Raw genomic sequence first — 21,556 nt, forward strand, 5'->3', positions numbered from 1 at the left:
CAGCAGGGATGAAAAACGGCTTTATTTTATTAAAAGCACATCAAAACAAACAAAAACACAAAGGTCTGCAATACCATAACTTAATTTTACATAGCTGCTGCTTTTACTGACGGGAGTTGAAAGTCATTTGCACTCAGTCATGGTCGTATATTTCAAATCACACATTTAAAAATAACTCTTGGGATAGGGTCTGTTAAATTTTAAAGTTTTCCAAGAAGACAGTGATGAGACACTTTGAAAACTAAGTAAAAAACATTTCACTGACGCATTTTTTTCCTGCCCTCCTTTTTCTAGCTGCAGCCAGCGCTTTCTCTTCTCCAAGTGTGTCCTCTGTGCAGCCCCTGCCGCCAGACATGTACTCCACCCCTCAGCAGTCCCTGCCTCCTGTGAGGCCTTCGCCACCCTTGCCCTTTGTGCCTCCTTCACCGGTTCCTTCTGGTCCTCCGCTCATTACCTCTTCACCACCTCATGTTTCTCCACCAACTGCTGCTGCCTTCAGTAACCCTCCTTTATCCCCCTTCCCACCTTCCACTTCTGCCCCAAACACTCTCTTATCTGCCCCCGTGTCGGGTCCTCCCACATCAGGATTCTCTGTCCGCTCAGCCTATGACATTACACGAGGACATGCAGGAAGAGCTCCCCAGACACCCCTGATGCCGTCTTTTTCTGCACCTCCGGTGACAGGTAATTCTCTCTCCCACTGATACTTTGAAACAAGTGGTTATGGTGAATGTTTTATTTATTTATTTTAAAACAGCTTTATTGAGGTATAATTCACATACAATTCAACCCTTTCATGTGTACAGTTTAATAGTTGTTACTGTATCTATCGAGTTGTGCAGCCATCACCAAAATCAATTTTAGAACCTTTTAATCACCCCAAAAGAAACCCCATACCTATTAGCTGTCACTCCCTACTTCCTCCCAATCCTCATGGCCCTCAGAACCACTAATCTACTTTCTGTTTCTATGAATTTGCTTATTTTGAACAGTTCATATAAATGGACTCATAATATGTGTCTTTTGTGACTTAGTGTAATATTTTCAAGATTCATCCATGTTGTAGCGTGTGTCAGAACTTCCTTTTTAAGACTGAATAATATTCCATTGTATGGATATACCACGTTTTGTGTATTCATTTCATCAGTTGATACACTGTTGGGTTGTTTCCACTTTTTGCCTATTGTGAATACTGATTTTATGAACCTTTGTGTGCAAAGTTTTATGTGAACATGTTTTCATTTCTCTTGGGTTTATACCTAGGTGCAGAATTGCTGACTTTTTTTTTCCTGGAGGGTTTTTTTTTTTTTTTAATTGAAGTATAGTTGCTTTATAACATTGTGTTAGTTTCAGGTGTGCAGCATAGTTATTCAGTTATACATATATCTATATCTATTCTTTTTCAGATTCTTTTCCATTATAGGTTATTACAAGATATTGAGTAGAGTTCCGTGTGCTATACAGTAGGTCCTTGTTGTTTATCTGTTTTATATATAGTAGTGTGTATCTGTTAATCCCAAACTCCTAATTTATCCCCTCCTTCTCCTTTGATAACCATGAGGTTTTTTTGTATGTCTGTGAGTCTATTTCTGTTTTGTAAGTAAGTTCATTTGCACCATTTTTTAGATTCCACATATAAGTGATACCATATGATACTTGTCTTTGTCTGATTTACTTCACTTAGTATGATAATCTCTAGGTCCATCCATGTTGCTGCAAATGGCATTATTTCATTCTTTTTTATGGCTGAGTAACGTTCCATTGTATATGTATATATATATATATATATCCATTCATTTGTCGATGGACATTTAGGTTGCTTCCATGTCTTGGCTGTTGTAAATAGTGCTGTGCTGTGAACATTGGGGTGCATGTCAGAACTGCTGACTTTTGAACAACTACCAGACTATTTTCCAAAGCAGCTGCACCATTTTACTTTCTCACCAGCAGTGTATGAGGGGTCTGGTTACTGTGCATGAATGTTTCATTCCCTTTTCCTTGATCTCCAGAGCTTCCTATTTTCATTTAAATTATTAAAATAAAGCTGATGTTACTTAATATATGATTTTTATATGATATAAAACTTAGTACATGATTAGTATGTGGACTGGCAGACAGAATTCGAAAATTTTGTCCTAACATTTTGTGCAGTTATAGAGAAACATCAAGGTGAAGTCTGAGAGTTTTTTTTTTAAAGCTTTACTTAAAAAATTATCAGGACTGAATGGTCCAGGGAGTAGTTTTATTTAGCCAGGTAAAAGTTCAAAAACAAATAAGTGTATGTGCCATAAGTTGGTGGAATTGGACTATTTTATTTTCTAGGTCAGTTACGCCTATACTTTTTCGACTTCCCTGGAATGGTTATTGGAAATCAATATCAAAACTTCATCCTGTCATATTCTGCCTATTGTTTCTCATTTTAGGAAAAGAAACAATTTTGTTGTGACTTTATAATCCAACTTGGCTTGTCTACCTTAACAAATAAAATTTTTTCAAGAGTACAAGTATGACACCCATGTGTATGTATATGTGAAATTTTTTTTGAGTTAAAATAGGGTATATGGATATGTTTACTAATTTTTACATGCTTTTTGTATGATGGGCTTGAGTGCTCATATCAGTTATTTTTATGCTTTAAAGAGATTCAGACTATAGCTGTCTGCATCCAAGTGCTCATAGGGCAAACATGAAGTACTTTTGGATGTATATTTTCTGTCCATTTTCAGGGCACTTGGTGTAAGCTTATGAAGAGGGAAAGAAATTTCTTCTTTGGAATTTTGTATATTTTATAAAGGTTTAGGTGATTCTTTGAGCTCATATCTCAGTGTTGAAATGCCTGAGTATATAGTTACATTATTAAAGCTGTTTTGAACTACTCATCTCATATGTTGTATCTTCTTTTTATAGGAAATAGTTTATGGAATAAATTACATATATTAACATTTTTGCCATTAACTAGGTATTTTGCCAACTCCCATTACTCAGCAAGCTGGTTTGACATCTCTGGCACAGGGAACTGGAACCACATCAGCCATCACTTTTCCAGAGGAGCAAGAAGATCCTAGAATTGGTAGAGGGCAGGATGAAGCATCTGCTGGTGGACTCTGGGGTTTTATTAAGGTAAGGGGTGTTTACTTTAAAAAATCACATTTAATTTTTTAATTATAAAACTAACATATTCATTAGAGAGAATTTTGAAAATAGAGGTGTAAGGAAAAATTAAAATACCTTTTATTCTTATTACACTTTTTCTATAGTTCCTCTGTCTTTTGGATGTGCATATCTATGTAAATGTATCTCTTTTTTAGTGAAAAACAAACTGGAGTAGTGACACGACACAATTTTGTGTCTTTTGTTTGTCTTTACCTAGTGTGTATCATGAACATCTTCCCAGCTATAAAATTCTTCAGGCTGCTTTACCCAACATGTCATTGCATTTATTTCCCATGTTTTATTTCACTTATCTGTTATTGGCATTTTCTAATTGTAATTCTTATTAATTAAATTATGATGAGCACTCTTGTATGCCAATCTTTATGTGCATCTCTGTTTTATCAGTTAATTCTTGGTAAATGTCAGTGTGAACATTTAAAAAAATTACTGATACATATTGCTCTCCAGGAAGGTTATACCAAGATATATGACATCATAATGACATCATAACGTCATTCATTTGCCAGCAGTGATTTTATTAATTGAAATATATTATTTTCTAATTTGATAGGCAAAAAAATAATACCTTGTTTAAATTTGCATTTCTTTGTTACTCAATTTGAACTTTTTTTAATGTGATTTTTGGCCATTTGTATTTTTATTTTGTGAAGTCTATATTCATGTTCTTTGCTCAGTTTTGAATTGGGATGATTTTCTTTTATAATGAATTGATAAGAACTCTTAATATAAGAAGAATGTTTTATTATATGCTATCATATGTTGCAGTAGCCTCCATTTTTATCTTACATTTCAACTTTTTTATGCTTTATTGACACAAAGCCTTCTAAATTTTAGGGAGTCATTTCTATCAATTTTTTTTTCAATTTTTTTAAATGTTAAAAGTGACATTTACCTACTACATTATATGATAATTATTTTTTTACGATTTCTTCTAATTTTCTTGTGGTTTCATTTTTTTTACTTACCAAGTTGATATAGCTGATACTTACTTTACTATATTATATGAGGTAGAAGTCAAACTTAATTTTTTTCCAACCACTTAATTGACTCTTCCAAAATCATATCCCATTGATTTGATATGTTACCTTTACCTTAGTTACTAAATTGTGTGTTAACCTCAGTTTCTGGGCTCTGTATTTTATTTCACTGCTCTGCCTGTCCTTGCAGCAGTACCACACTATTTTAATTATTGTAACTGTTTATTTATTACACTAATATTTATTGAAAGCCTACTCTGTGCTGAGGTGGGGATGAAGAGTATTCATAGATGAGTCAGATAGAAAAGTCAGTTCTGAGTCTCTGCATTCATAAAGGCAGATCAGCATTTGGTTGTGTAAGTTTGCTGTTTTCTCTTCAAAATTTTTCTTTGCTGGTCTTTTCTATTTTTCTTAATGAATTTTGGAATCGCTTTGTCAAGTTCCCCTCAATATTCTGAGGGTTTGGCTGCAATTTAATTACATATTAAATGTATTTTTAAATTGGTAGCTGGTTAAACTGATTTACAGCGTTTGAGTTTTATGTATTAGAAAGATGGCATTTTTCTAAGCTTGCTTCTTTATATCATTTTGTGCTTTTTAAAGGTCTCCTTTATGTAGAGACTGTCACTTCTTTTCCTCGTTAAGAGCGTGTGTAAGCATGTCAGCTACCAGTTGTAATACTCAGTTCAACCCTACAGATCTTGTAAATAACTCTTCTAATATTCAGCATAAGATGGGTGGACGGTCTTAAATATCAGTGTTATGAACTCATCTGTTTTTCTGAATCACCTTAGTTTAATGGTAGGTTGGGACAGGTGGAATCATGGCCTGTTAGCCGGATGCCATCTCTAAGTCTCTTCGACTGTGGGAGAAGCATAGATGGAAGGAAATACTCAGATCTGGTTCCTTCTGTCTAATAGTGTGGTTTTAGGAATTCAGAGGACTAGGTCTGGCTTTATTAAAAGGGAGAATTTGGGAACAAAACAAATAGGAAGTAGGAAAAAAGAAACTTTCCTAGAACAGAGTATTATATATTAAGGTAATAAGGAACTGTTCTGGGAAATAAAGAGAAGAAATGTTTTTACTGTTTTTATTTTTATATTAGGGAACAAAATATGAGTCTTCAGAGACATCCAATTACAATCTTTATTTGGGACCTTGATGGACAAGTTTTGCCTAGTCTTTTATATAGATAGATAAATAAATAGTAATGAAATGAAATAAAAATATAGGTATACATAGAAATGAAATACACATATATACATACACACATACATATATATACAATAAACCTACTTCCCAGGCCAGTGTTGCTCGAAGTGGGGTCAGTAGACTGCTGTCAATCTATGATGAGATGAGAAGAGAAATTGAGAGGAAGCATTTTGAAATTTCATAGCAATTTGACATTGCCGTAACCTTAGTTTCCTTATATTTTACAAAAGTATAGGTCTGCAATGCATTGGAAACTTAAAAAAAAAAATTTTTTTTTTTTCCCCTCACCATCCGGTAATCATGGTGTTCTTTGCTTAGAATGAGTATTTACATGTGAATTTGCTCTGTGCAGGGTGTGGCCGGGAACCCTATGGTGAAGTCTGTGCTTGATAAAACAAAACATTCAGTAGAAAGCATGATCACAACGCTGGACCCTGGCATGGCTCCATACATCAGTATGTACTTAAAGTAGAGCAGCATCTGCCACATGAAGTGTGTGCTCGCGTCAGCCGGAGGGTAGTCCCGCAGGTCTTGTCACTAGTGAAAATCCTCCTGTATTCTTACATTGATTGCCAGTCTTGGTTTTGGTACTTTTAATTCATCTTTTTCTTAGTCACCATTAAATAAATTTTGAAAACTTCCCAGAATGAACTTTGGAGGAGTAAAAATGATTTGAATTATTCGTATACTTACTGATTTTAATTACGAATATGGTTAGTGTTGCTTTATATGAATTTTACCGTTCAGTGTTGACATTTGAAGTGTTGCTTTGTTCATATTTGGTTTTGACATTTCTCCAGTTATCTATTTTAATTAAATGTGTTTATGTGTAACTCAGGAATAAAATTTTTATAGGCTGTTAATCTATTTACTAATAATATGTCATTACTAGGTTTGTTGGGAAAGCTATTTTAATCACCTTTGAACCCTCATTACCAAGAATCCTCCAGACGGTTAACTGGAGGATTAATTTTTTATGTACATATCCAGTAAGTGAAATAACATAATCTCTTAGCAGGATTTGTGACCAATTATTAGTAATTCTGTTGAAGATAACAATTTAGCGGCCAAAGCTATGCACCAGGTACTTGAACAGAGATTTTCAGTAGCAATAAAAAGTCAGTAGCTTTCATAAGTCTTGAGTCTGTTGGTAATTGTCTAGTAAATGTCAAAGGGCAAGACCTAATAATGATAAGTACCATTTATTAAATGCTTGATCTGCCAGATACTAATTCTCATAAGAGCTCTGCAAGCTAGGTGTTATTTTCCTCAAGTTTTAGATGAGGAACTTGTGTTCAGAGAGCTTTATTATTATCCTAGGTCACACAACTTGGCGGAGCTAACACTTAGCTACTTTGCTTCCCTTTAAGTGGAAAATTGAATCAAAGAATTAACTCAGCTGAATTGTTCTCTGTGTTTGTAATTGCCAGGGTTTAGAAATTGGACCCTACCATATATACTGATTTCATATATTCATAATAATCAAGTTTGACATAATTAATGCAGTATATATGTTCTTCTCTTCACAAGCTCTTATTTTTAGTGAGGAAAAGAAAGGAATTAGTATTTTTGGAGCTCTTGTTGTTTTAATGGGTACTGTGTTAGATGATGAAATCAATTACCTTATTTAATCCTTAGAGCAAGCCCTGTGAGGTGGCAGGAATTTTTCTGTGAGGAAACAAGCTCAGTGACTTCCCCAAGGTAACAAAGCTAGTAAGTGATAAAATCAGGACTCAAACCAAAGACTTTTCTCAGGCCAGTACTCTGCATGACATCCAGAAAAAGGAAAATAAAACGGGGAGAGAAAAGATACAAAATGAAATTTCTATTATTAGAAGATACAATAACATATAATCTTAATCACCTATAAAAAGCAATAATACTGAGTGTGAAAAAGCTATTGACAGGCAGCAAAAATGAGACCATTTGGATCTAACAAAACCCTAGTAAAACTTACCATGTTTTTATACAAATATTTTAGAAATCACCATAACAATTTCAAATGTATCAAGAAAGCACAAGAACTATTAGAAATGGACTTTAACACAGTTTCAACGTTTTTTTGATTAGCTCTCCCTTTATAATCATTAAAAGTGGCATGAGTCATCACAAAAAAACCGGAAAGCTTTTTGAGCTGAAGCCTAATGGAACAGTACTTAGCTAGATAGGGTTAAGAGATATGTCCCACATGGATACAGTCTTCCTCTTCTTTCCTATGGTAACCCTTGCTTATAGGTTTTAATAATTTAAGAAATTCCAGTAAAGATGAGATCTGTGGAACATTGTTTCAATCAGGAAAAAAGAAATCCATAATAAAAAGCCCAAATATTTGGAAAATATTTTCAGCTGTTCCGAAAGATACTTACTGAGGAAAAGCATTGTTTCTAGGGCAAAATATTTCACGGTACAAACAGCTTTCTTGAGAAATCTCAGAGTAAGATGCTATTAGATGACAGGGTGAAATGTGTCTGCTTGCATCAGGCAGTGTAGTGAAAAGATACAGACCTAGATTTGAGTCCTGACATCATCGCTAAGTAGCTGTGTTACCTTGGGCGAGACCTTATGAGCCTCAGTGTCCTCAGCCAATAAAAAGGTAATCTATAGCTTGCATTGTTTTGCCAGGTTAAAAGTAATTATGTAATAAAATGTTAGTGCATGGTAGTAATTATGAGAATTGCATTATTTTAATTTGGAATTGAAACTTTCTTCTGGTCTTTGTAGAATCTGGAGGTGAACTGGACATTGTAGTGACCTCAAATAAAGAAGTAAAAGTTGCCGCTGTCCGAGATGCCTTCCAGGAGGTCTTTGGCTTAGCTGTGGTGATAGGGGAAGCTGGGCAGTCCAGCATTGCTCCACAACCAGTGGGCTATGCAGCTGGATTAAAAGTGAGTAATAGAGCATCTTTTTCAGGATATAGTAGCTGGCAGTTCATTTTTTAAAATTTCTGATGATAATCCTATGGTCTATATGGAGCTTTTGGGTTTTTACATACTGAAATATTGATTTGGTTTTTAGTTAGACAATCTGTAGTGTTAGGAAGATACAGTGGAGTTTTAATTTAAAGAAACCTAAAGTAGGTTTTGATTATCGGGGGAGGGGAGGAACCACATGCCAAGAGCACAGAAAGAGAGCAGTTTTAGTCCTGAAAGAGATCTTCTTAACCCAGTATTAACGTTTAAATCCATTACTGAAATTATAATATCCCTTGAATCCCGTAAGCTTTTTATTACTATCACTATTAATAATACTTTACACTTTATGTATTTCTTCATGGTTTATGGGATTCTCATATATTTGGAAGTTTCCAGAGTAGTAATGGAGTTCTAGTAAGCAGGTTGTAAATACACCTGGCAAAGTCCCCCTCTTCCCTTGTATTTTCTGTTACGGAAAAACCCGAACGAACTTTTTGGCCAACCCAGTACTTGGTGAGGGGACTCAGCACTCATCCAGAGAGTTTTCTTAACTTACTTTCTTTGAGTCTTCCCTTTCCCTGTCCTTTTAACTACCTTGCCTTAGAGACCCGACTAGCTGGCATGTTATAGGCACAAAGCCTGTATATAACCAGTGTGTGCCAAGGTCTCATCAGCATATGGAGACCTATTAAATTACATTACCAGTAGTAATGCACTTACCAAAGGAAGACACTGCCATGGTTTTTGGTAGTGAGGGAAGAAGACCTTGTGATTAAGTTTATAGATACCTATATAATCCCTACGTAATAGTGGCAGATAATAGAATGGCTTATGTTGAAAACAAATTTCACACACTTGCATACTCACAGCACCACTTGGATATCGTATACTTTGTCTTCTGGACTGTTACCATTAAAAAATTTGTCACATACACAAGCCAATCCCATTACCATAGTAGACCTGGCCCCCTCTTGCCTGCTAAGTGCTAAAGTTCCAAGAGTTCTACCCTCCCTCTCATACACTTTTTACAATCAGTATACAAACACGCAAAAGCAAATGAACAGTTCATCAGCATATAAACACTGCTCCCACGTTAAAAAACAAAAATAAACCAAAGAAAACCTTAACAAATTTTTTTACCTTACTTTCCCCATCACCTCCAACCTTAGGTTTTTGCTTCGTTTTGCAGCAAAACTTGCAAAGAGTTGCCAACACTTTTATCTCTAGTTCTTCTGTTCAGTCTCTTACACCCACCCCAGCCAGGCTCTCACCCTCACCCCTGCACCGAGAATGCTTTCAAGGTCACCAATGTTGTGCATCTTGTTTGACCTGCCACTGGCTTTGAGACTCCTCTGTAGTGTCTTTTACGCTCGCCTTTGGGGGTGCCACGCTTGGTTTCTTCCCCGCCTCACTAATTCCTCTGTGCTTCCTTTGCTGGCTCCTCCTTTTCTCCCCACCCTCCTGATGGTCTCCTTCTCTTCATCTACGTTCACTCTCTTCGTGATCTCAGCCAGTCCCACGGCTTTGAATACCAGCTGTGTGCTGACAGTTTCGAGTTTGTATCTCCAGCAGAGACCTCTCACGTAAACTAGGTTAATATAAAAGTTGCCTTTTTAATACCTTTACTTGAATGTCTCAAACTTATCATGTCTGGTACTCAACTGCTTTTCTTTCCTTCCAACCTGTCCCCCGCCACAGCTTTCTCCATCTCAATTGATGACAGCTCTGTCCTTCCATTTTCTCAGATGAGAAACCTTGGAGTCATCCTTGACTTCTCTCGTTACCCATGTCCAGTTCATCAAGAAATCTTGTTCACTGTACCTTCAGAATACATCCAGCATCTGACTGCTTGTCACTCTCTCCATTGCTCCCACCCTGGGTGAAGCCACCACAAAGCCTTGCTGGAATCTTGGGTTCACCTCCTAACAGGTCATCCCGTTTCTACCCTTGTGGCCCTATAGGTTATCCTCAACAGAGTAGCCAGGGTAATTCTTTCAACACACAAGATCAAACCGTTTCACTATTCTTTTCAGAACTTTATATTTCACTGAGTGTAAAATCCAAATTCCTTACCAAGGCTTCCACAGCCCCACATGGCCTGGCTGAACTGGCCTTCTTTTTTTTTTTTTTTTTTTTTTAATTGAGGTATAGTTGATTTTCAATGTTTCAGGTGTACAGCAAAGTGATTCAGTTATACCATATATATATACATATATGTGTATATATGTGTATATATGTATCCTTTCTCAGATTCTTTTGCATTATAGGTTATTACAAGATACTGGGTATAGTTCCTTGTGCTATACAGTAGGTCCTTGTTGTTTATCTTTTATATATAGTAGTGTGTATCTGTTAATCTCAAATTCCTAATTTATCCCCCCACCCTTTTTCCTTTGGTAACTATAAGTTTGTTTTCTATGTCTGTGAGTCTATTTCTGTTTTGTAAATAAGTTCATTTGTACTATCTTTTTAGATTCCACATATAAGTAATATCATATAATGTTTTTCTTTCTCTGATTTACTTCACTTAGTGTGATAATCTTTAGGTCCATCCATGTTGCTGCAAATGGCATGATTTCATTCTTTTTTATGGCTGAGTAATATTCCATCGTATACACACCACATCTTCTTTATCCATTCATCTGTCGATGGACACTTAGGTTGCTTCCATGAGCTGACTATTGTAAATAGTGCTGCTATGAACAGTGGGGTGCACGTATCTTTTCGAACTAGAGTTTTCATCTTTTCCAGGTATGTGCCCAGGAGTGGGACTGCTGGATCATATGGCAGCTCTATTTTGGTTTTTAGGAAACCTCCATGCTGTTCTCCACAGTGGCTGCACTAGCGGCCTTCTGCTTTTCTCTGGCTTCGTCTCCTACCGGTCTTCCCCCTTGCTCACTCCGCGCCAGCCACACTGGCCTCCTTGCAGGTCTTCGCACTTGTCTGACAGGCTGCTCTCTTCTCACAGCCTTTTCACAGCTCTCTCTGAGCCGCTCTTTCCTCAGATATCTACTTGGTTGACTCCCTGACCTCCTTCAAGTCTTCACTAAAATCTTCCCTCCACAGTAGGGCCTGTCCGGACCGCCCTGTTCAGTACTGCAGTCTGCACCTACCTACCCTGCTCTCCTGATCCCTCTAACCCTCCTCTGATCTTCTCCTATAGCATCCAGCATCTTCTCATTTACCATATAATTTACGTTTATGTTATTTTTGTTTTTTAGTGCTTTTTTCCCACTAGAATTAAGTTCTACAAGAGCAGAGATCTTTGTTTCGTTTACAGATATAAACTTGTAGAATAGTGCTTCATGTTCTTTAAAATGAATGTCTAGCAGTCCTATTGAGATATCTTGGTATAAAACCCCAAACAATAGAATTTAAAGTGCTAGGGTAAACTTTTAAAATTAATAATTTATTTCCTCAAGTAAGCAGTCTAATGCAGAAGATGTTTTCACTCTGGGATCTGTTTTGAATTTTGGTTTAACAACATGTCAGCCTTATGAGAATAGAGATTTTTCCCTTAACAGACCTCTAGCTGCCCACCTGTTGCTATACTTTGATAGTACCTTTACCGTCAAACAAACAGTGGTCTTCAGACTTGTGTATAAGTACCTCTGGTGACATGCAAAGATTTTACAGGGTCCAAGTAGACGCAGATAGGTTTCAGGAACTCAGCTTCTCCTTCCTCAACTTCCATACGTATTCTTTCCTAAAATTTTCTGCCTGAATACATACTTGTAATGGAGGCAACATGCCATCTCCTTTCTCATCTCCTCTTCATAAGCTCTGACCTCTCCCATTAGAAAATAAAGATATACCGCTCACCCACTGATTGCCTCGGAACCTAAAATCCTCCTGAGTGTCATATGAAGGGACAATTCAAAATAATGTTTTAGATGTTAAGAATGCAAATGACATAATGACTCGGTAAAATCTTCTTGCGAGTCCTGTGGTTTCTAATTGTTCTCAAAAAAACTGATAAAAAAACTGATAGAGTTGTCATTCATAATTTCTGATGATAGATCACCACATGATTTTTGGAACATAACTCAGAATTTCATGGTTTTTAAAACATGAGTCTTAAATATTTTATGTTAAATATCATTGCATAAAAGATACTTCATATCGGTAGGTACTGAACTTGAAAGGCTGATGGAGATTTTTTTCTGTAAGAAAAATCTTATTTTCTGAATATTAATAGTTCAGTTTATATTGTGATTTTATTAGTATTTGATAGGTTTGTTTTAGTATTGGTTTTTGCCCTTCAAATTTAGAAAAGTGTTCCTTTTCCACAATCTTTAATACAAGCTTAAAATTAAAATTCATTGAAACTGATATATATAGGAAAGTGATATGTAATTTTCCCAGCTGTTTGTTTTTTTTCAGAAACAGTAGAGGGAACTAACAAAAAGAAAATAATGTAGAATATTAAAATTTCAACCCAGATTTTTTTCTCCCCATCAGATTTTATTTGAAGTGAATGTCTTTTTTGAACTAAATTTAAGTTTTCCTTTAAACATATGAAATTGTTTAAGGAAATAAATCAGCTGTAATTAAAGTTAGGAAGCTTCTGAAACTTCTCCAATGCCAAGTATTAATTTTACTGAAAAGCCAATTATATTTATGACCATTGTTTTATAGCTTATATTCAAGAAAAATGCAGTTAATATCTGTAAGAATTTATGAAGAAGCATGGAATTTTGATTATCTGAACCAAGTTGCTTAGTATAAGCTCTAGAGGCATTTCTGCATCTTACTTCAGTTCTGAGACAGTTACTTCAGTGTGGCCTCTAAACTACCTAATTTTTGATCCCCTACACTGTTGAAAAATAAAGTTAAAATTCCCTTCTCAAAACATTGGTAGTGACTAATATCAAAGTGTCTCTGTGATGCCACAAGATGCCACATTTAAGTAATGTTGTGGTCAGAGGAGGAGAGAGGCTGATTTACCCCCTCTTCATTTTCTCTTCTGGATTCCATAAACAAAAACAAGCATTACACTTGTCTACCTAACTCATTATCGTATCTTTTATAGGTTCTAATTAATTTCAGTTCAATATTTTGTGAACCCTATGAAGTATAAAGCCCTGTGCTGTAGGATAGTAAAAAATGAACCAACTTAGTTTCTGCTTCCTGGGAGCATAAATCTAGGAATATTTTGTTGTAGTGTGTAGCTGAGATAGCACCTTTGAAGAGTTGCAGATGAATCTCTAAACATCCCACTAATCCCCTAATAGTTTTTTACTGAATTAACATTTATTTAAACTTCTTTATAGTAAAAATTAGACATAACTACCTTTTGGGAGGAGGGAATTATTTTACTCCTCCCAGATTTCAGAACAGATTTACATTATCCAGTACAAAGAATTAAGTTCATCTTAGCTATTGTATTTTCTTTCAGATTCAACAGTGATCTCCTCATTCACTATTAGATTTGGTGATGCCATATTTACACTCTTTAGATTCCTAATATTAGCCATATAGGCCTTCAGAAGCCCTTAGTTTTTCCGTTGTTCACTTGTTCATGTAGTAAGTTCTCACTGGCTGCCTATTAGGTTAGACACTATGCTAAGTACCAGAGATACAAGAGTAAGCAAAAATACAGCTTGATTTTATTGTAGTTTAACTCATATCTTCTTTCATCTTTCATGTTTATAGGCTAATGACAAATTGGCCTACATGTTCTCATACAGTTGTCACTTCTTTATTTTAGTTGTCTCTGAAATAAATTCAGTTGTCTCTAGAAGTATCCTAGCTTTCTTAATTTTCATTTGAAGAAGAATTGACCCCTTAATCTCATTCACTGCTTAGCTCTGTTGTTCATGATAAAAATAGGGGTATTATCCATGACTAGTTTTATTCAGAAATAGTTTTGTCTTGCTTTTTGAACACATTCTCATCATATCATTCATGATCACTTTTATGAAGTGATTCAAATAAAAGTAGTAAACAACAACCTTGTCCTTATTAATCCAGCTTTTAGTTTTCTGCCGTAAGTATGTATTTAATTCATGATTTTGAGTTATCTATATAGTGTTCTCAGCCCCTCAATTTTGTTTCATAAATGGTACTAATTTTCTTGAATAAGCTTTGATGTAATGCATACGTTTGTGTTAAAATAACTGTCATTTTGGTGCAAACTTTAAAGGCTATATATAAAAGGAATCAGAAGGAAGAGAAAAAACATATTTGCTATTGATATGATTGCCTGCCTAGAAAAATTCAAGAGAGAATCAACTAAAAAACTACTAGAATTGAGAAATGATTTTTATTTAGTAAGATAGCCTCTTGCCAGATCAACATTAAAAAGCACATAGTTTCCTTATATTAGTAATAACCAATTAGAACATGTAATATAAAAATTTTCCATTTCATGATAGCAACCAAAATAATAATGCATATAGGAATAATTTAGAAGATGCACTGCAGACTCTTAATACTGAGGGGAATACAATGGGGCTTTTTCACTTTTTACTCTCTATGCTTCTGTATTGTTTTCATGTTTACAATGAGTATATATGTGTTTGTGTATAAATGTATACGCATATTACTTATACAATCATAAATTAGTATATTTAAAACCGAATAATTTAAAATAGTTTCTAACGTACACTGTTTCAGGGTGCCCAGGAACGGATAGATAGCTTGCGTCGAACTGGAGTGATCCATGAAAAACAGACTGCTGTGTCAGTAGAAAACTTCATTGCAGAATTGCTTCCTGACAAGTAAGAGGATTTTTTTTTTTTTAACATAGTTATAATTTTTTTAGAGAACTTACAAGATCTATTCTCTTAGCAACTTTCAAGTGTACAAAAAGTATTATTAACTATAGTCACCATGGTGTACATTATATCCTCATGACTTACTTATTTTATAACTGGAAGTTTGTACCTTTTAATCCCCTTTATCCATTTTACTCCCCCTCCCCCTCCCACCCCTGCCTCTGCATCCACCAATCTGTCCTTTGTATCTGTGAGTTTGCTTCCCCCCCCACATGTGAGATCATACAGTATTTGTCTTTCTCTATTTGACTTCCTTTGCTTAGCTTAATGACTTCAGTGTCCATACACGTTGCTGCAAATGGCAAGGTTTTCCTTCCTTTTCAATGGAATAATATTTCATTGTATATATACATACATATATATGTGTGAGTGTGTGTGTATAAATCACATTTTTTTTATCATCAGCAGACATTTAAGTTGCTTCCTTGCCTCGGTTGTTGGAAATAATGCTGTAGTGAACAGGGGGATGCATATGTCTTGTTGAGTTAGTATTTTCATTTCCTTTGGATAAATACCCAGAAGTGAATTTTATGGATTATTTGGTAGTTCAGTTTGTGAGGAACCTCCATACTCTTTTCCATAGTGGTTGTACCAATTTACAGTCCCACCAACAGTGCACAAAGGTTCCCTTTTCTCCATCTCTTCGTCATCACTTGTTATTTCTTGTTTTTTGATAATAGCCATTCTAACAGTGTGAGGTGTTATCTTATTGTGGTTTTGACTAGCATTTCCCTGGAGGATTAGTGATGTTGAGCACCTTTTCACGTATGGCCATCTGTATGTCTTCTTTGGAAAAGGAGGCTATTCAGATCTTCTCCCCATTTTTTTATTGGATTGTTTGGTTTTTGCTGTTGAGTAGTATGAGTTCTTTATATATTTTGTATATTAGCCCCATATCAGATATATGATTTGCAGGTATTGTCTGCCATTTGGTAGATTTCCTTTTCATTTTGTTGATAGTTTCCTTTGCTGTGCAGAAACTTTTTAGTTTGATGTAGTCCCACTTGTTTTTTATTTTGTTGCTTTTGCTTTCGGTGTCAAATCCAAAAAGAATCATTGCCACACAGATATCAAGGAGCTTACTGCCTATGTTTTCTTCTAGGAGTTTTTTATGGTTTCAGGTGCTATGCTCAAGTATTTAATCCATTTTGATTAATTTTTATGTCTGGTGTAAAATTGTGGTCCAGTTTTCCCAACACCATCTATTGAAGAGACTGTCCTTTCCCCATTGCATATTCCTGGCTGTTTTGTCATAAATTAATTGGCCGTAAATGCATGGGTTTATTTCTGGGCTCTATTTTGTTGCATTGATCTATATTTTTGTTTTTTATGCAAGTACCATACTGTTTTGATTACTGTTGCTATGTATTATAATTTGACATCAGGGAGCATGTTGCCTCCAGCTTTGCTCTGCTTTCTCAAGATTGCTTTGGCTATTCAGGGTCTTGTGGTTGCATACAACTTTTAGGATTGTTTGTTCTATTTCTGTGGAAAGTATCATTGGAATTTTGACAGGGATTGCATTGAGTCTTTTGTAGCTTCCTTTGGGTAATAGGAACATTTTAACTGTTCATTCTGCTAGTCCATGGGCATGGAATATATTTCCATTTATTTGTGTCTTCTTTAGTTTCTTTCATCAATGTCTTAACAGTTTTCAGAGTAGACATCTTTCACCTGCTTGGTTAAATATATTCCTAACTATTTTATTTTTTTGATGTAATTGTAAATGGTATTTAAAATTTTTTTCTTCTGGTAGTTTGCTATTAGTGTATAGAAATACAACAAATTTTGGGGTACTGAATTTGTATCCTGCAACTTTACTGAATTTACTAGTTTTAACAGTTTTTTGGTGGTAGCTTTAGGTTTTTCTATATATAATATGTCATGTGCAAATAGTGACAGTTTTACTTCTTCCTTTCTGATTTGGATGCATTTTTTTTCTTGCCTAATTACTCTGACTAGGTCTTCCAATACCATGCTGAATAAAAGTGGGAAGAGTGGGCAGTCTTGTCTTGTTCTTGATCTTAGAAGTAAAGCTTTTTAGCTTTTCACTGTTGAGTATGATATTAGCTATGGCCTTGCCATATATGACTTTGATTATGTTGAGGTATGTTCCTTCTGTATCCATTCTGTTGAGAGTTTTTGTCATTAATGGGTGTCGAATTTTGTCAAATGCTTTTTATAGCTCTGTTGACATGATCATATGATTTTATCTTTCATTTTGTTAATGTGGTGTATAACATTGATTAATTGGCACATTTTGAACCATCCTTGCATCCCTGGAGTAAATCCCACTTGATTATGGTATAGATCTTTTTAATGCATTGTAGAATTCGGTTTGCTAGTATTTCATTGAGGATTTTTACATCTCTGTTTTTCAGGGATATTGGGCCTTTAATTTTCTTCTGTGTAGTGTCCTTGTCTGGTTTTGGTATCAGGGTAATGCTGGCCTTGTAAAATGAGTTTGGAAGTGTGTCTTATCTTCTATTTTTTGGAAGAGTTTGAGAAAGATTGGTATTAATTGTTCTGTAAATCTTTGGTAGAATTCACCAGTGACACCATCTGGTTCTGGACTTTTGTATGTTGGGAGGTTTTTGATTACTGAGTCAGTCTCCTTACAAATAATCCATTTGTTTAGATTTTCTGTTCCTTCTTGATTCAGTCTTAGTAGGTTGTGTGTTTTTAGGAATTTATGCATTTCTTCTAGGTTGTCCAGTTTGTTGGTGTATAATGGTTCAGTAAGAGGCTTATTATGTTTCTCTTAGGAGCAAAATATGATTGCTTACACTGAATATCTAGTAAAAAAATGTATCCTATTTTAGAACCAGAGAGAAAATTACGTTCTGGTCTAGCTCTATCATCTAACTAGCTATGTGACCTGTGTAGCTCAGCTCACATTTCTACTCTTGTTTCTCCTTTTTAATTATAAAATGGACATTGTATTGTCTGCAAGCTAAGATTGTGTTAATAATCAATTACATATGATACAGTGGTTTAGTTATTGGCTTGGAGGTTGACCTCCAGTAACAATCATTTACACAGTCATTCAGAGTAATGGAAGGTATGGCAAGAGGGCCTGGAGGTAGTCACCAGGTTTGAGTTCTGTTGAACACTACCTCTCATCTATTTAGTTTGGAAAAAACCTCCAGCAACATAATTCATCATTTTTTTTTAATATCTTTTCACACTGATTGATAGGTATCACCAAACACATGTCAATAGAGGGACATATGATTTTTAAATTTTTTAAATTTTTGGCTGTGTTGGGTCTTCGTTGCTGCACGTGGGCTATACATAAAATGCTATGTGCATTTTCAATGGAAATAACTTGATGTGGAGATAGTGTCAGATAAGATTCGTGAATGATTGGGACTTGAGCTGAATTTTGAAGAGTAGGTAAAATTTGGTTAAATAGAAAAGAATAGGTAGGACATTCTGCATGGAGGAAAAGTGTGAAGATGATTAAGATGTATTCTGGGGTCAGTGATTTTTATCAACTTGGCTGAACACTGTTGGATAGGAAATCAAAAAGTAGTTTGGGGACAGACTGAAGAGCTTTGATTGCTAGGTTGGGAAGTTTGAACTTTCTATGTAAGCACCAAGCAACCATCCAGTGATGATGAATATTAAAAGATTAACAGAAGGGAAAAATGAAATATTCATTTAAGGGCTACCTTAGAGATTCCATTGTGTTTTCCATGTATTATGTTTTAATAAAAATTATGAATTTTGATAATACTGAACTACTTTCAATACCATTTACCCCCTTCATCTTTTGCAGTATTGTTAAGTATCTTAATTGTGTATATATTTTAAACTCCTAAGATATTAGTAGAGTTCTGTACACTCTATTCACTTATATTTATTCTCTGAATTCTTTCCTGCATTTTTGGTTTTTCTGTCTGGGATCATTTTCATTCTGCCTAAAGAACATCCTTTGGTACTATATACATTGTGATGGAAGACTTTAGCCAGGAGTTCTCTCAGCTTTTGTCTGAAAGTGCCTTTAAGCACCTTTATTTTCACAGGGTGTTTTTTTCTGGATGTAGAAGTCTGGATTGGCAGATCTTTTCTTTCAGTACTTTAAAGATGCTGTTGTACTGTTTTCTGGCTTCCATCATTTCTGTTACATCAGCTATCCAGCTTGTTTCTGTGAAGAGAATGTATTGTTTAGCTGCATTTAGGATTTTTTCTGTCATTTTATTTTTGCAGTTTTATGGTATTTATGTACAGGGCTGTGTGCTTGCTTAGGTATTGAATTTTTGTGGATTCCCTGAGCTTGATTCTTTCTTTCATTGGATTTATGTCTTTCATCAGTTTTGGAAAGTTCTTGGCCATTGTATCTTCAGAATTGGCTTCGGGCCCATTTTCTCTCTTCTCTTTCTAGGACTCTAATTACATGCTTGTTCACCTTCTGACTGTGCCTCAGAGTTCTCATTTGGTCAGTCCCCTCTTTCCCCTACTTCCTCACTCTGATTTTTCTCTCTTCTTTAGTTCGAGTATCTTCTGTTTACCTGTCTTCTGCTGTGTAGCCCATACATTGATTTTTTTTTTTTTAAAGTAGATTTAATTTATCTGTTGAATACCTATATTTTCTATTTCGACTGTCTTTACCTCTCTTTCCTTGAATATGAGTCATATTTAAGATCCTTGTCTACTGATTCCAGTGTGTGGGCCTCTCTTAGCCTCCTTTTGGTGTGACGATAAGGTGCTGTCTTTGTGGATGCCTCATAATCTTTGAAAGCCAGGCATTGTTTATAAGAAACTCGAGAGTCTTGAGGTAATTTTGAGAAGGTTCACTCTTCCCTCTAATAAACAGAGTAGTGAGCTGTGTGGAAGGGGTAGTTTGCTGCACTTTAGATAGACTGACCTGAGTCCAGGCTGGGTTGTGCTCAGGGTCAGCTGGAAGTCTTCAGCATACCTTTGAAAGGTTGTCCCTGTCCAGAATGTTACTCCATTTTGTCTTCCTCGCTTCTACAGCTCTTGGATGCCATTAGATATGACTTGTATACTCATCCAGCTTTTCATTGGGAGCATTGGTCTGTCATCAACTGCTCCATCATACCTAGATGTGGTATTTTTCCTACCTTTTTTTGAGCAGAAGACTAGCAAATAAGGAAGATTAGGAATGGTATTAGTAAATGGAATTAGTAAATGGTATTAGGAAGTCTGTGGATGGTTTCCAGTATGGTGTAAGGAGGAGAGAGGATGAAAAGGCTGTAATATTAAGATACAGAAGGGGATTAGAGGAAGGACATGAGAACAAACAGCAAACCCATGACCCAAAACACTTGACAGTTTGCTTTGGCTACTTCTCTCTGTGGTGCTCCCATGAGAAATAAATGCACAGAAGATAAAGTCAGGGAAATACGTGCTTATAACTGAGTCAAGAAAAGACCAGTGCTGTTTGGCTCCTAATAGTAAAGCCAGTATAGACCTAGCTATTTGTGATAAACTTTGCGTCAGTTCATGCTACATGAGGAAAATTAGCATGTTTTATACCAAAATGGAAAAATACCTGTGTAAGCATGAATTGTCCTTATTCTGAGATTAACCTATCAAGTTCTAAAACCAAGGGTTATGTGTGAAATGGGTTAAAATGTCCTTTTGTGAAGTGACTGGTGGTAGTGGATGGTCTTTCTTTGGTAAAATACAAATTGGCATACCTGTGTCAGCTCCTCAGGTGCTATTTTGATTTTTTTCTGCTACATGAAATCTAAATGTCTTGGAACCACTATTCTTCTTAAGCCTTTTTTAAGTCCAAGTACCTTCCATATAGGATTGGTCGAGTCTATCTTATTTCACCAACCGCATGGAGAGGGTGAGGAGAAGGAGAGTGTTCCTTAGCAACTGTGCTTGAGTGTGAACAGTGGAGACCACCACTCTTCCTCCTGCTGGGTGGGGAGTGGGAGTGGGGTGGAAGGACAGCAGGGAGGAGGGAGGAGACAACGTTTCCTCAGCCAATAGCACTAGTTAGGGAAATGGAAGAGGTCTCGGTGGGCATTGACAGTGACGGCAGTTTAGATTTGAGTTGAGAAGAATGGGATAGCCAGGTTGACACGCTCGGGAGCGTGACAGTAGTTTGGAGAGGAAAGGGAGTCCCTTCTCATGTGTGTTCACCGGCATTGTAGGGGAGACTGCTTGTACCTTCAGGGTTGCTGCTTTTCCGGACGTCCGTGTCGTGCCTGGAAGCTTAGTCACTGCAATTATTCTCTGCCATCTGCATAATACACAAATCATGTAAAATAAAATACTGATTCATCATATACCAAATAAATTATTTAAAATAATGATTCACATAATAAATAAAATAACTAAGTTTCTTAATTTAAAGCAGAGTTTTAGGATGTGAATACTACAGACATTATAAACTGCCATTTTAACACTCAGCAAAGTTATTCTACATATTGTTTTATTGTTTCTTTGAATATGTAAATAAGTTTCCTAATTATATTGTATTTCATCGCACTTAAATCTGTATATTTTAAAGTTTTCTTGCTCT

General features: G+C 35.7%; 1 protein-coding gene across 1 annotated transcript in view; it reads left to right on the forward strand.

Annotated features, from left to right (window-relative positions):
* Positions 1–21,556, forward strand: part of PRRC1 (proline rich coiled-coil 1) — a 44,809-nt gene that overhangs the window by 5,866 nt on the left and 17,387 nt on the right. Inside the window, exons 3-7 of the mRNA XM_036848008.1 lie at positions 295–684; positions 2,960–3,120; positions 5,716–5,818; positions 8,085–8,248; positions 14,894–14,997. Of these exons, the coding sequence (XP_036703903.1) occupies positions 295–684; positions 2,960–3,120; positions 5,716–5,818; positions 8,085–8,248; positions 14,894–14,997 (922 nt within the window). The remainder of the gene's footprint in view (positions 1–294; positions 685–2,959; positions 3,121–5,715; positions 5,819–8,084; positions 8,249–14,893; positions 14,998–21,556) is intronic.

The sequence above is a fragment of the Balaenoptera musculus genome, chromosome 3 (assembly GCF_009873245.2).
Source record: "Balaenoptera musculus isolate JJ_BM4_2016_0621 chromosome 3, mBalMus1.pri.v3, whole genome shotgun sequence".
In the NCBI taxonomy this organism is placed as follows: domain Eukaryota; kingdom Metazoa; phylum Chordata; class Mammalia; order Artiodactyla; family Balaenopteridae; genus Balaenoptera; species Balaenoptera musculus.